At 39.1% G+C, this 15,455-nt stretch overlaps 1 protein-coding gene across 2 annotated transcripts in view; it reads left to right on the plus strand.

Moving 5' to 3' along the window:
* LOC117407002 (oxysterol-binding protein-related protein 9-like) overlaps window positions 1-15,455 on the plus strand; it is a 55,704-nt gene that overhangs the window by 33,806 nt on the left and 6,443 nt on the right. The window contains exons 9-20 of one of the 2 annotated variants that reach the window (XM_059031837.1): window positions 1,290-1,328; window positions 2,154-2,247; window positions 3,485-3,593; window positions 3,965-4,120; window positions 7,223-7,335; window positions 8,107-8,225; window positions 10,939-11,024; window positions 12,589-12,760; window positions 13,682-13,766; window positions 14,384-14,494; window positions 14,740-14,803; window positions 15,062-15,202. In XM_059031837.1, the coding sequence (XP_058887820.1) occupies window positions 1,290-1,328; window positions 2,154-2,247; window positions 3,485-3,593; window positions 3,965-4,120; window positions 7,223-7,335; window positions 8,107-8,225; window positions 10,939-11,024; window positions 12,589-12,760; window positions 13,682-13,766; window positions 14,384-14,494; window positions 14,740-14,803; window positions 15,062-15,202 (1,289 nt within the window). The remainder of the gene's footprint in view (window positions 1-1,289; window positions 1,329-2,153; window positions 2,248-3,484; window positions 3,594-3,964; window positions 4,121-7,222; window positions 7,336-8,106; window positions 8,226-10,938; window positions 11,025-12,588; window positions 12,761-13,681; window positions 13,767-14,383; window positions 14,495-14,739; window positions 14,804-15,061; window positions 15,203-15,455) is intronic. The other variant, XM_059031838.1, reaches the window with a different exon arrangement.

The following is a 15,455-nucleotide window of genomic DNA, read 5'->3' on the forward strand; positions in this document are numbered from 1 at the left end:
GACAGTAAACAAAAGAAACTCCTGCATATTCAAGCAATAGGTCTGTTGGGTCAAACTCTTTCTCTTCACTGCTTTGATATTGAAACAAACAACCCTCATTTTGCTTTTAACTTCTAAGTAACTGAATAACATGGGCAGTGAATATTGTCGGTACAAATTGGGTCTGGGAGAGGGTGACATTCGCTGAAAGTGCTTTTGTGTTTATTTTTATGGATTACTTAATTTTACAAGATTCTTGATTTTTGACAGAAGCCATAAATAATGCCTCTGCACTGAATGCAGTAAGTTCCAGTTTGGGATTTTAGTTTGTGCTGAAAATGTATGGAATGCTCTGTTTATGTGATTTGAGGAGGGTGGTTGTCCATTTGTTTGTGGGTGGGGTGGGGTGGGGTGGGGTGGGGGAGCTGACCTGGACATGCGATGAACAAAGCTGCTGACTGATAGGCCTGTAGAAGAGCCTGTATTTGCAGTGGCCCAACTGTGCTTCTAATGTGTGGTGTGTGTGTTTTTTTTCCTTTCACTAAACAAATCTAATTTATTCCTTGTGTGCCCAAGTCCTTCTGTTGCTGTTGACACGTGGCTTTCCTAAGCCACCAGATGTACTGTAAATGTTTTTGCTTGGTCTGTTTGCGAGTGCACTAACTAGCCACCAGCGCTCCCTATTAACCATACATGGCACAGCCCTGCTATATGGTACAAGTATGTTTAGAGGTTTCAGGTATTTCTGCCCTTGCTATTTCAGAAAAGCTGCTATCCCTGCTGCACAGACATGTCTGCAATCCTGCTGAGTCATTGTTTGTTTTTTCCAGACATGTGCGGCAATGCCAAGTATCAATATTCAATCAATCAATATTTATTTTATGTAGCGCCTTTCATAGTGGACCACCGTCACAAGCACTTTACAAGATAGTGAGGAACAAGTATACAGTTTCCTTGCCAAGACATTTTTGCAATGCAAAATCCCCATATGAAATGAATGGTTCTCAGAGTCCTTGCACCCTGAAATCAAATGCCACTAAAAGGAAATAAGGTTGTTGGACTAACTCCTGAGCTTTTCAGTCCACCCAGTCAAGCAATCGCGAAGAAGAACCTATGTATTTAACTTGATTTAATTTATAGCCAACAGAAGAAATATTCCTTTTTGATTGTTACCACTGCAAGATATTTCCAAGTATGAAGGCAAATCAAAAACAAACAAACAAAAATAAAGCATTAATATTTTGACTTCCTCAACTGAATTAAAATCTGGATAATAACGTAAAATAATCTTTTTCTTTCCAAAATTAAAGGACCAAAGTAATGAACAGAAGCACGCAAATGGACTTATAGTAAGTTTGATATTCTATAAACATTAAACTCTCTCCTCTCTTCCTCTCGTCTAACAATTAATTTGACTTGGAGGCACAAAACCGTCTTCAGTGATTTGCAATCCAGCTCCTTTGCTTTGTGAAGCCCGCTGTCATCTCCCTGCCCCATTCCAGGTTTCATTTTCTACCTCCTTGGGTTTCAAGTTGTATGGGTGCTGGGCTATTTGGTTCTCGTTTGGTCTTTTGCTGAGCTCTTGTTTCTTCCAGATCTGTTTCTTGGGAAACTTTCTTTATTTTAATCTAGTATGGGTTCTGATTGTTTTTAATGATAGGGAGGTACACAGTGAATGAATATGTGATTTCCAGTTCCTATTCTCCCTCATAGTGCCATGCTATTTTCTTTCTCCACTAGGCCACACTGCCTCACAGTCCTTGGCTTTAACCTTTAGGCTGCACCTTCTCTCAGCCACTATTGCTATTGTTATAGAATCACACTGCGTCCATTTTCTGTTCTAACCACTAGGCCGCACTGACCCCCATCACTCAACTCTATTAGAAAAATGTGTTTTTCTTTTATATTTTGGTTACAAGAGGCAGTAAGTTGGTAAGGACTGGGGTAGCCTCCTGAGCTCCAGTGCTTCATTGCATTGATCTGCTGCACCCCTCCTACTCTGTCTTTTAGAGATCATGCCATCGCTGTCTGGTGATCATGTTGGACACTTGGACAGTCCTCACCTCATGTCACATTTCTGGAGGGTGTCGCGGCACTGGTGCTGACTATTGTCCTTCTCTGCTGTTTCTATCCTTGTGTTTGCAGATGTGACTGTTTTGTGTTTTTGTTTCTAGAGTACCATTAACCCAGTGGATGGAATATATCAGCCTAGTCCTCTTGATTCTTCAGTAATCAGCACGATGCCTACCCAGACTGTCCTACCGCCAGGTACCACAACTATTATTTGTTAGCACTAAATTGTCCTTGTAAATTTGACCCATGTGTAGCTGGTGAAAATATTTTGTTTATTTTTTTCAAACATACTTCATTTCACTACCACATTATAAAAGGGTCAAATTTGGGTTAAGTTTGCACATGCAAATTTATGGTTAAAGGCAACCTGACCACATTTCCAGTATTCTGCCTGACGGAGCAGCTCTGTAAAAGCCATGTAATCTAAAAACTCTACAGATTAAGGCAGCAGGAGTGTCTGGGTCCAGAAATGTAGGTCAGTGTATATTTAACAGCATCAGAGAAATAGATGATAAATACATACTGTACTGTGGGGTAGGGGCAGGGAAGAATCACTACACAGGTTTGAACTTTAACCTCTGGAACCCTGCCAGCTCAGTGGCAGACAGCAGCTTGTTAACACTACAGCCGCCAGGCTTCATTGGAGCTGTACCAAATCCAGGGTCTTCTGGGGATACACTGAAAAATAAATACATGTAGTAAAGTGAAACCTCATTAAACAGCCACCTCGGTACAAAGGCCATATTTCTACAGACCCAGTTTGCTTCTGTTGATTTCAATGGTCATTTTCAATCCTAAACTAAAGTACGTAGTTCCAAATTTAAAAGATACGCTGGTTGCAATATAATGTGTTCCCTTTTAGCCAATGTGGGCATTAGATTTTGAAAAACGAATGCAGTATTGTAAAATGTGTAACTAGCTGAACCTGCCCATTTTGATGACTTTCTTCACAATATGATTAAATGACTTTCGACATTTTGTATGTATAAAACTAAATTATTTAATTACAACTGTATATTATTAACCATGAACATGCTGTAACTGCAACACATTTTTAAAGTGCATTTAAAAAAACGAAAACTCCAGTACCTGTAGCCATTAGCAGTGGTAATTGCAAGTGCATCTCTGTCATAGTCTCTCCCACAATGCTTGTAGAAAGAAACAAAGCTATCATTCTAAACAATGCAGGATGCAAAAAAAGACGACACAACCCAAGCACTTCCAGCCCAGACGGAAGCTGTGCAGACAGATAAGGGCAAGCAGACAGATAAGGGTTTACTTCCTGGTTCATGTAGATGTTTGACAATACTCGCTGTTTCCATCTTCTATCTCCAAGCTGTACAGTTCCCGGATTTCTAAAACCCAGATCTTGATATTTCAGTTCATTTCAGTTTGGATGGAAAGCTGTAGTGACGTCTGCAATCTCTTTCAGATGGTTCCCAGGTGGGCAAAGGGGAACCACGTCCCACCTCCCTGGCAGTTGGCTCTGTGGTGACTGTGATTGGAAACCACCAGACTCCCACCCCCAACAGCACAGGCGAGTCCAATAGCAAGACGTTGACTGCTCAGCTTGTAGTGTGAATTCATCATGATTTTAAAACATTTAGCTTCCCCTTTCCCCTCCATCCTTTCCTAATTAATTCACTGTTTATTCTTCACTAATTCATCTCCTCACTCGCCCACCAGGGGATTGTGAGATCATCATAATAGTAATATGCTGATTTTTACAGATTATGGAATGTTATTAATAATTGGTGTTGATTCAGAACCGATGAGCGGTGCATCCCTACTTACCGGTATTAATAAACAGAGCTCTAAATATCGTCATCATGGTGGTTGTTGTTGTGTGGCCCAGTTGAATCTCTAAGACAGATGTTTCTCACTGTTCCTGTATGGTATCTTTTAAAGGAAGTGGCCCGTCCGCACCAAGCAGCAGCGTCACCTCCCCCAGTCACGTCAACCTGTCCTCCAACACGGTCCCTGACTTCTCCTACTCCAGCAGTGAGGACGAGTTCTACGATGCAGATGAGTTCTACCAGACCAGCACCTCCCCAAAACGATGCATAGAGTGAGTACTGCCCTGGAACACTGTCTAGAGAGGTGTGCGCGTATTACTCTGATATTGTTACCCAGAGTTTATAATCTGATAAACTCGATTTTTATTAGGCGATTGCGTGCCTTTCTGTATGTGTTGCACTGGTTTTGTTACAGTAACTAATAAAAGTTCTCAAATGGGCGTCAATATAAATAAACAGCTAAACAAAACAGATATGTTTTGTCCACGGCACAGTAAGGGTTAAGAGGAATGTTTATTGGTGTTGGCCACTGATGGAGAAAGTAAATGAGGTTCCAGACAGAACTGGGAATAAATAAGAGGCAAATGAAGATTGTGGCGGCCAAATGACTTGTCCTGGAGTTTGACTGTCCTGGAACAGCGTTGTTGAAATGAATAATAGGCCTATAAAACTTCCTAAAAAAAGACCTATACTGTACTTTTAAACATTACCAATATGAATTACTATTCTTGAACTACATACCAATTTATGACCTCAAGAAGTAGTTTAAAATTGCAAACATATGTTTGACTTTTCTTTAATTCAAGAAAGCCAGTGATTGGTTTGGAAATGTCATTAGGTATTTCAATAATTAAAGCTATTGCATTCATGCAAGAGTGCTTAATTTTGGTGTGTCTTTGCTTTTAGAATGGATGGGTGGAGGTTTGTATGTCTATTCCTGCAGGGTTAACTTACATTTTAATAAATCACATGAGACGAATCTGGGTAGGGGCTTGCCTCAAGCTACAAATGGGTGCGCTTTTCGTTGCTGAGTTAGAAAAACATTGCCTGCCTTTTCCTGTTCCAACCCCTTGTGAGGCACAGGCGGAGCCTTCTGTTTTAATCAGTGCAGTTCCTCAAGTGTTTAGTAACAGCACAGAGATTGCAGTGGAATGTCTGGATTGCAGTGAAGCTCTATGGGTGCTTGGGAAGTGAAGTTTAGCAGCAAATGACCCTGGCTTCAGGTCTTAGTGTATTGGGAAGGAGGGACTGTGGAGGGGTAGCAGTGGAGAGTGGGTAAGATGAATATTTACTTACTAAAACTCATTTCATCCAAACTTTATAGAGTACATATATACATGAACCAGACAGATCACTCGTGTATGTATGTGTGTGTGTATATGTGTATATGGGCAGCTGGCTCTTTGAGCTAAAATATATATATATATATATATATATATATATAATATTTTTAATGTATTAACTATAGTTACTAGATAACCAAACCATCCTATTTACAGAGCCGCATTTAGTAAAATATAAGAAGTCACCTGTTTGATTTAAAATAACAAGAATCAGGACATGGAAATCCCCACACAGCCCTGGGCCACTGTTTTTCCATTGCAAGGAAAGGCCTTCCACCTTTTGGAAATTAGTACTTTAATCTCAAAGGACTGGCTAATTTCCGTATGTTTGTTTAGTTTTGTAATGATTTTATTGCTCATATTTTAAGGGCAGTAATAAATAAATAATTCCGGCCACTTTTTGTTTTGTTTTGCTTGTTTTTACATCTCCCTGGTAACCACGGATATATTTAAGTACCAATGTGTATCGCTTATCCAACTGTGATAAAAATCATTAAAGACATTCTGTAGCACAAGTTTTTGAGAAATGTTGCTCTTACAATTTACACGCAGTACAAAATACCGCTTTTACAGTTCTGATGAGTCTGGGTGGCACAATGTGGATGTATACGGACTTCTCTTTTTACATTGTTTGTGGAAATATGTTACTGAAAATACGTGTGTGTTCTGGGAATAAAGTCTGCGGATAACCTGCAGTCTGGTTCGGTACAGGAGACTGCAGTCCAAATCATGTCACAGAGGTGATGATGCCATAACATTGACAATGGATAATTGCAAAGCATACGACATGGTTTATTTAGATTTCCAGAAAGCTTTTGACAAAGTCCAGCATAAAAGATTAATTCTCAAACTGAACACAGTAGGAATTCATGGAAATGCATGCACATGGATTAGGGAGTGGTTAACATGTAGAAAACAGAAAGTACTGATTCGAGGAGAAACCTCAAAATGGAGCGAGGTAACCAGTGGTGTACCACAGGGATCAGTATTAGGTCCTCTGCTCTTCCTAATCTACATTAATGGTTTAGATTCTGGTATAGTAAGCAAACTTGTTAAATTTGCAGACGACACAAAAATAGGAGGAGAGGCAAACACTGTTGTAGCAGCAAAGGTCATTCAAAATGATCTAGACAGCATTCAGAACTGGGCAGACACATGGCAAATGAAATGTAATAGAGAAAAGAGTAAAGTATTGCATGCAGGCAATAAAAATGTGCATTATAAATATCATATGGGAGATACTGAAATTGAAGAAGGGAACTATGAAAAATAGGAGTTTATGTTGACTCAGAAATGTCTTCATCTAGATAATGTGGGGAAGCTATAAAAAAGGCCTGTAGAGCACTTCTTGAAAAAAGAAGTATACTCGCTTGGATGATTTGAATAAAAATCTCTTGGTCATAAACGTTTTTGTTTTTCTGAATAATTGTTGGTCCTGTTAGTTCACTTCAGTGTTTGGAAATCTAATGTATTTGAGACCTATTCAATAGTTGTTTTCATTGATTTATGACAAAGTTTGTTTACATGTGGGTAGATATGTAACCACTAATTCAATACTTCCCAAACTTTTCTAAGCACCCCTCCTTTACAGATTTTATTCAGGCACCACTACCAGTACAGTAGTACTATTGATACTGCTGTTTTCATATTAATGAAAAATAAAATCTTTAAATACAAAATTGGAATTTGCAGCATATTGAATGTTAAGTCTGCCTTTTTCATTTAATTTATTTTGTATTTTTTGTCCAGAGTTCACTGCCTCCATAGCCACCAATCAGCCTGATTTCTAAATGCCCACTGCAATTTTCACAAATCACTATCATCACTTTCACAGACCCCATTTGGATACCCAAGGTTTATGATTGTGTAAAGCAGTCTTGTGTGATAATTCTCAGTTTTTTCAACCTAAGCAGCTGCCTGCTGGAGTCCTGTATATTGATTGAGTGTTTTGCTCTCAGTGCAGAGTGGAAAGGGCACTGCAGTGCTACAAAGTGGTGATGGGGTTGTGGTTTTTCTTCTTTTTCTGCTCAGTCCGTCTATGACCCCGGCAGTGCTGCCCCACAGCAGCACAGGGAGCAGTCTGAAACGACCAGACACCAATGAGTCTCTCAACTCCTCCATGTCGAATGGTACCACTGATGCAGGTAAACCCAGGGGGACAGGGTTGTGAAGCGGGAAATGACAACCTGATTTGAATAAATCAAGCTAGATTTGTTTTGTTAACCTTTAGAGTGTTTATAATGAATTGCTTAACAATAGACCCTCGCCAAACCATACACATGCAAAATCGCATTGGCTTCTCTACTCAGTAGTTAGTGCTTGTCAAAGATTTACACAAAGTAAGCTGACAGAAATAGAAGGCTGGGGAAGATGTATAAAATGATTTAAAGTTTGTTTTTCAGACACCCAATAATGGTGCATGTCTGGCCCATTGTGTTCATGAATTGGGCAAGTCTGCCAGACGCCCAAATATGCTTGGTTTGTTATATCCTGACAGGGGAAAGGGAACGGGAAAGGAGAAAAGGTCACTACTGATTTACACTACAGAAAAGATCATTGTTTAAAATATTTAAATATCTTTGTTAAAACACACAAGACATGCATTTTACATTGATGGGGTTTTTCCATTTATACCAGAACTTAAAGCTATCAGAATAACTGTTTATCTATGCTGTTATTGTATTGGTGTACCATTATAAGTCAGTGCAAATAACTTGAAACAAAATAAATACCAGAGATCATGAAACATTTTTTGTCAAAGAACACACGCCTACACATTTACATTTATAGCATGACCAGGACCTTGCTTGGACTCCCTGCATAATTTTAATTTTAATCCCTGATGCCAACCCACAACAAACCCACATTGACAGTTAGAAGCAGGAGGTTAAGAGACTCGTTGCTGCTGTTCACAGATCAGTTTGACAGCCATGATGACCGGGATGACGATGGGGAGGGCGAGTCTGTGGAGGAGCACAAGAGCGTCATCATGCACCTGCTGTCCCAGGTCAGACTGGGGATGGACTTGACCAAGGTGAGAGATCAGCTGTTTATCAGTACCGCGGGGTCTGGTGATGCTGTTTCAGAGCCTGGGATTGCTGGAGCTGTCCAACGGGTAGCTGAGCTCCACGATGTGGCTCTCTTGATTTAAAAGTGGAGTGTTCTATCCAAGGCTCTTAATAATAGGTTTGAAAAGACTACAAAGGTCATTTTAAGGTTGCACCTTTTTTGTTTTTTCAGCAACTCGCAAAATGTCGTAATAAATCATTCACCTTTTTAGAGTATGTGTTTGATTGGGGTTCTTCATCGGAACAGCATAAAAGCTGTTAATAGTTTTAGAACAAGTTTCTCCCCTTACAGTTTGTCGTTTCTGACTGGCCTAGCTGATGACGTGTTGTGATTGAGTGTGGTGGAGATACTGGTATCCAAAGTAAACAGTAGGAAAGTGTCAGGTATGATTGACACCTGCTTTATTTGCTGTGATTTTCATTAGCTTGGAAATCTCCAACCCGGATGCATTTGGTCAAATGCTAGTCAGAAGCAAGGAATACATTAAAAATCATTGCATTAAGTAGCATCATATTTCAATTAATAACTCGAATCTGCTCAGAAATAAATACTTTCCTCTGAAAAGGGGAATGGTTTATTAAGATATTTTGAAAGCCCCTGAAAATGAAACTAGTTCTAATAAATAAATGTATGTTTAATGAGGACTACTGTCTTTTGCAGTCAGGTTACACCTTATCTATCTATCTAGGCTCTTTAATACGTTTTATAAATAGACATGAGCTCCAACGTTGTTACTGTACTCGCCTTAGAGGAATGTAGCCCGACCGGTTAAATCCTGCTTGATTATGGAAGAATGTAGTAAAACAGATGCCGAGCAATTCTGTTTTGGTGTAAAATTGAACTTGATTTGTAATTGTTTGTTTTGAGGAATGCTTTCTTTCTTCTCAATAAAAAAAATATATAAATGCAGCATTTTAACTAGAAGGACTCTAAGCTTTACTTCAAGTTTTCCAACAGCAGCAGCGCCACCTACCTTTTTGATATGTTGAATTTATGTAACTGCACTGTATTACATAAGGCTTTTTTCCCCCCATATTCCCACTGGTGTTCATTCCAGCTCCAATCTCTTCGACAGATAGAAAATTGCATGAGTGTTGTAGGAGTATCTATGCACTCTGTATAGATGGAAATGGCTACTCCACAGGGCTTCCACACATTGCCTGTGCCTAAGGGAGCAGCACCCAACTTCAGCCTCCCATTCGGATATGACCTGCAGCAATAACCAGGCAGGCATATCTCCAGATGTACTAGATTTGAAGATTTACAAGACCTTTTACATATGTTTACCATTTAAACTTGCATATACATTTCTCAATAAAAGGTCGACTTGGTTAAGTACTTATTTATATATATACTTATTTATATATTAAATAAGTACATATTTAATATTTCCAATTTTACCACTGTCTTGTATTGAACTGTTAAGAAGGACAAAGCTTTTTGAAAATGCTTAAGCATTTAGTAAATGCAATGCTGGGTAAGGTATTTTATTGTTTGTTGTAAATTTTAACCCTTTCAGATGTATTTTTGTAACATCAACTGTGTAATATCCATACCCTTATTAAAGCTTTCCTTTTGTACTGTAAAAGCATAGCAACGTATAATAAAGCATAGTGAAAACATTGTAAAGAATTGCGAGGTATGGTAATATGGTAAATGCATAGTATAACCATAGAAAAAGCTTGGGGAAAACTGCAAAAACCAGTGCAGAAAAGGCAGGAGCTGTGCTGGTGCAGGTCAGGGACTGGGCTTGAGATTTCCTCATTATAAAACCCTTCTAGAACTTCTCTGTGTGCTGATACCAATGTGCTACCTGAGATGGAGGCCCTTCACAGAGCACTTTTATTGCACAACTCCAGGCATGTACACAGATTGGACAGTACATGGTTTGAATACAAAAAAAAAAAAAACATTTACTATGCCATTGATAGCGAGGATCAGAACAAACAAATAAAAAAGCTATATAATAAATATCAACCAAATAAGCCCTCGCTGTCCTCCAGAAGAAAGCTTAGTAAGTTATCTGTAAAAACATTGGCTGAGATTTTGTGGGCAAATTGCCCATGTCAATATTTTTACTGTGAAGTTTGAAATTTGCCACCGTGAAAACTATAGGCCATTGTGTAGAAAGGGCACATGCAAATCACACTTTGGAAACTTCATAAGTTTCTTGCCTGGTAAGTTTGTGTTTGTTTTGTAGTTACAAAGGGCTGTGGCAGGGGATTTACAAACCACTAAAAAGACTCATTGCATAGCAGTTTGATCCATTCCTGATTTCACCATGAGTTTAAGAAGACACACCTGAGCTTGTCACCTGTACACTGGTCAAGCACGTATTAATCACGCACGTTTTAAAACCTGGAATGGGTGAACCTGTCTTATTTCCATCCCTGCTTTAGATTACATTGCAGGGGCGTCTCACAGCTCCTGTAATTTTACCTGGGTTTGGTTCTCCAGATAAGCCTTTCTGCATGGAAACTCATTGTATTCGTCATAGATGGGATTAGTGCAGTTAAGCTGTTTTGGTTTCCGAGGTAAAAAAACAGTTTTCGGGATAAGATGAGGTAAACCTTTTTAAAGTCAAGTAGACACACATTTCAACAAATCTTTCCATGTTTTCCAGTTAAAATTAAGGAGCATTTTATTTTGAACCTCACATTTCCTGTTTGTTGCGGCAGGTGGTTCTTCCTACATTTATCCTGGAGAGGAGGTCATTGCTGGAAATGTATGCCGACTTCTTTGCACATCCTGATCTGTTTGTCAGGTAAATATGTACTACGCCTAAGAACCCCAAATCAATAAGCAAGAACCCCTTTTATAGTTTCCTGAAATCCTGATACCCATAGATCTAAAACCAGGGTTTTACTGGTTGTCAGATCTGACTATTGGGGTTCATTGACCCTCCTGTGTTCTCCTAAAGAATATGTTCTTGCTAACTGCAAGCCTATAGCAGGTTGCAGATGCAGCTTTCTTTCTGCTGTGCCTGACTCCTCCTGCTCTTCGTCACATCAGCTGACCTGACAGATAATAGGTAGGAAGTATTGGCAAGTATTTTTAAAAGGGTCAATTGCTTTGTAGTGTAGCCTTTGCCAAGAAACATGGTGCAGAGTTTTAAAGTCTGTGAGGGCTTTGCTGATTACAGTGCTGGTATGTTAGCTTATATTGCAAGACAAGCAGTTTGAAACGTTTTAAAGGTGTTTTTAGGTCCAGCAAGAGCTTGATTGTCCCCAAGCTTTGGTTTATCCCATCAAGATCACGCTAAAGGCTGAACCTGCTGTGCAATGGGATTTACTGTTCATTTGTAATCCCATATAGCATCCAATCAGGATTCACTTCCAGACCCTGCACGGTTATCCTTTCCTCCTTTTAACAGAACATCAAAACCATTATGATGAATGATCTCATTTACAAAGAGCTGCAAACCTTTTATTGATGTTTAGACACCACTACAACTCTACAGACCAATACAAATGGCTATCACTTTTTTGTATTTAGATGGTTTTATAGGTCTTATGAGTGTCCTTTTTCAAATAATGTATGCTATGTCATGTCAATCAATCAATTTTTATTTAGTATAGCGCCCTTCACAATAGAATTGTCACAGAGCGCTTAACGGCATTAAAAAAAAAAAAAAAAATGTGAATACAATAGAACAACGATAAAAGGTGCAGACATGGAACAAGGCAGTTCCACATGCAAAAACTTTACTCTCGACTCCTTCCGACACTAAACATCATTGAATGACATGTGCGTGGATGTATTCATAGATAGAGATAATAAATGTGGATGCTAATACAGGTGCATAGAAGGACTGATTGATGGGAACATCTTTTTTTTAGGATATTTTCAATACCACTATCACGGATTTATTCCAAAGGACAACACTCAATGATAGAATATGTCGTAATGCTAAAATAAACTTTCGTAGAATTTTTACTAAATGCATTTCTACTAGATTACTGCGTTTTTGTTTATAAAAAGTCACGGAACAAGCTAAGCGCTTTAATTTTGGTTCTTGGTGCTCACATGACTGCATGAATTTGGTTACTAGCGCACTTCTTGGGTGGTTGAAAGCACTTGGCTCATAACGACTGCACCCTCTGTCGTGTGTTATTGCTTATTTAGGATCGTCCTCCCGCAATCAGGTTTTATAACTCCTCTCCAACCCGCAAACCCGGTGTCACTCTCACTGTAGCTAGGTGGGTAATGCATGGATGTGTGATTCTTGCCGTTCAGCCCTGTGTAGTTGCCTCCAGCCCCTGCAGTTGAACATGCCAGCCTCTGTTTTGCTCTCTCTACAGCACGTGTCTAATGCATTTTTGTGATAGTATTGCAGATCAGACGGATCCCAGGGACCGCATGGTGCAGGTTCTGAAATGGTACCTCTCTGCCTTTCACGCAGGACGGAAGGGCTCCGTGGCCAAAAAACCCTACAACCCCATTCTGGGAGAGATCTTCCTGTGTTACTGGGACCTGCCTTCAGACAACGAGGAGACTGCAGTGAGTCCACAGAGTGCTTGTGTGTGTGGCTGACTAAACAAACCCACAGAAAGTACTGAAATGCCCCAATTATTTGTTTTTTTTTATTTTATTTTTTTCTGAATGGTGCAGCTTGTTATGTGTTTGCTGGCATTTTCACAGAGAGCAATTACATTTTAAGTGCATCAATTTATTTTTTCATGTATAATGCAAATGGGAAAACTATCCTTTTAAATTATGCATATGGTTAGCTTTAACCTCGCTGACCTTTTTTTAATTAATCATCGAAAGTTATGGATTTTAATAGCAACAACCCCTTGTAGGCCGGTTAGGATGGATTTTAAAACAGTTTCCAGCAGCCTACCCAATAGGCTGGTTATAAAGAACTACAGACTGAAAGCCTGATTGAACAGATTTATGCATTTGCAGTGCTAGAAAGTTCATATGGAATGGCCCAAAGCCCTGTGCATTTTTTTTTGTTAATGTATTTGACCAGACTATACCACTGGCACCCAGTGAAATTCAGAATTGACTTTAAACTTCTCTTACATATGGCAACCAGTGGTCAGGCCCCTGTCTACAAATCCTTATAAGCCTCGGGGTTGATTTGCACAACCAGTACCATTTTAACCACAGCTGGAATTTAAAAAAACATATATTGCAGTACAAGGCAATCCACCTGTATTGCAGCAACCATTTCTCTTTGGTGGTACTCCCAGGATAACCACAGGTAGGTGCTTGATGCAGTTTGATCAAATCAACCCCTTGTTCAATCTTCCCTGGGCTAGTTCTGTGTGCTGTAGACTAGGTTTCATAATCAGTGTTTGGGCTCACTGTTGCTTTGCCACACTAAATTGTATCATCGGAACCATTTGTTTGATTTTGGCTGTAGTTGTTGAGTATTGTGACACAAACACAATCGATCCCTTTGTTTCTCCCTAGGAGCCAGTTTCAGAGGGGCCTGCTCCTTGGTGCAGTAAGAACGATGTGTCCTTTGTTGCAGAGCAGGTCTCGCATCATCCACCCAGTAAGTCCTGCCTTTTATAAACGGTTGTGAGTCGCAGTGGATTTACAAATGGTCATGAGCGAGTTCCAGCCATGGACTGTCCACATGGACATTTGTATCACAATTTATTGATGATAATTTTGTTGACATAGTATGAAAGTAAGACCGCCTCCACTGAAATTTGGTAGTAACATTTAAGTTCTTAATGTCTTGTCTGTATGTCATTTCATTTCATCCATCCGTCCCTATGTCACACTTACATTTTTGCATTAATCTGGAGAATCGCTTATCAAATTGTGACAAAACATTTCATTGCTAATTATTGTCTTATACTGTACTGTTCTGTAACCCTGTTGATGTATTGCATGGTCATTAACTTTTTCATCATACCGATGGCTCTAGTTTAGAATTTACAGTCGTGGTAAGGGATGTACGTTACCAACCCTAACCATTTACACTTTAAACCTTAACAGCCTTAATGTCACACAGGGAGTGAACAGGATTTCTCTGGGGTGCGTGGATGTTACTTATTAATAGCACAATATTAAATATTTTACCAGGGAGAAGCCACAGTGGTGCACTATAACCACTCGGTTATGGCTATTGATTTGCCTCCTTGTCTTTTCTCTGCCTTACAGTTTCTGCATTTTATGCCGAGTCTTACAGCAAGAAAATTCAGTTCAATGCTCACATCTGGACAAAGTCCAAATTTCTAGGAATGTCCATTGGGGTCCATAATATTGGACAAGGTGAGTGTTTATTTTTTATTTTTTATTTTTTTTGTTTCTTTTGAATTCGCTAAGAACAAGGATTTGTGTCGATCAACAGCAAGGAGCGAACTTATTTAAGTCAGCACAATCTGTGTTGGGTTGTTCCCATGATCTAGATAGCTGTGCCATTTTCTCCTGGTCTAAAATGCATCTGCTGTAACACCTGAATACTACAGATATTATAGGAATGTGTTTATGTAAATTTTTTTTTTTTTTTTTTTAAGGGTGTGTATCGTGTCTAGAGTATGATGAACACTATATTCTCACTTTCCCCAATGGCTACGGAAGGTATGTGTTCTGCTCATTTGTATGTCATCTAAGAAATTAAATTGTTGAATCTTAAATGGATGTTGTTCACAACATTTCGCAAAAGTAATTGTTTATATTAGTTTATAGCATGATGTTGACAAATTGAGAAGACATTCTTAATCTTAATGTTATTTCAGATATACAGAAAGGTAACTACTTTCAATGTTATGTAAGACACAGACACTATTGAGTCAGGTAAGATGTATCCCAGTAAGTTTTGTGTTCTTCTTTTGGCAGGTCCATTCTCACAGTTCCTTGGGTAGAGCTGGGTGGGGAGTGCACAATCTCTTGCTCCCAGACTGGATACAGTGCCAGCGTCAGCTTCCACACAAAACCTTTCTACGGTGGGAAGAAGCACAGAATCACAGCCGAAATCTTGTAAGTGCTTTTAGAAACTTATTTTAAAAGCCCTTGGACAGATTACAATTTCATGTATAGTGATCGTAAATTTTTGTAGATATACATATAATATTATTATTATTATTATTATTATTATTATTATTATTATTATTTATTTCTTAGCCGACGCCCTTATCCAGGGCGACTTACAATTGTTACAAGATATCACATTATTTTTACATACAATTACCCATGTATACAATTGGGTTTTTACTGGAGCAATCTAGGTAAA

Source organism: Acipenser ruthenus, chromosome 10 (genome assembly GCF_902713425.1).
Source record: "Acipenser ruthenus chromosome 10, fAciRut3.2 maternal haplotype, whole genome shotgun sequence".
In the NCBI taxonomy this organism is placed as follows: Eukaryota; Metazoa; Chordata; class Actinopteri; order Acipenseriformes; family Acipenseridae; genus Acipenser; species Acipenser ruthenus.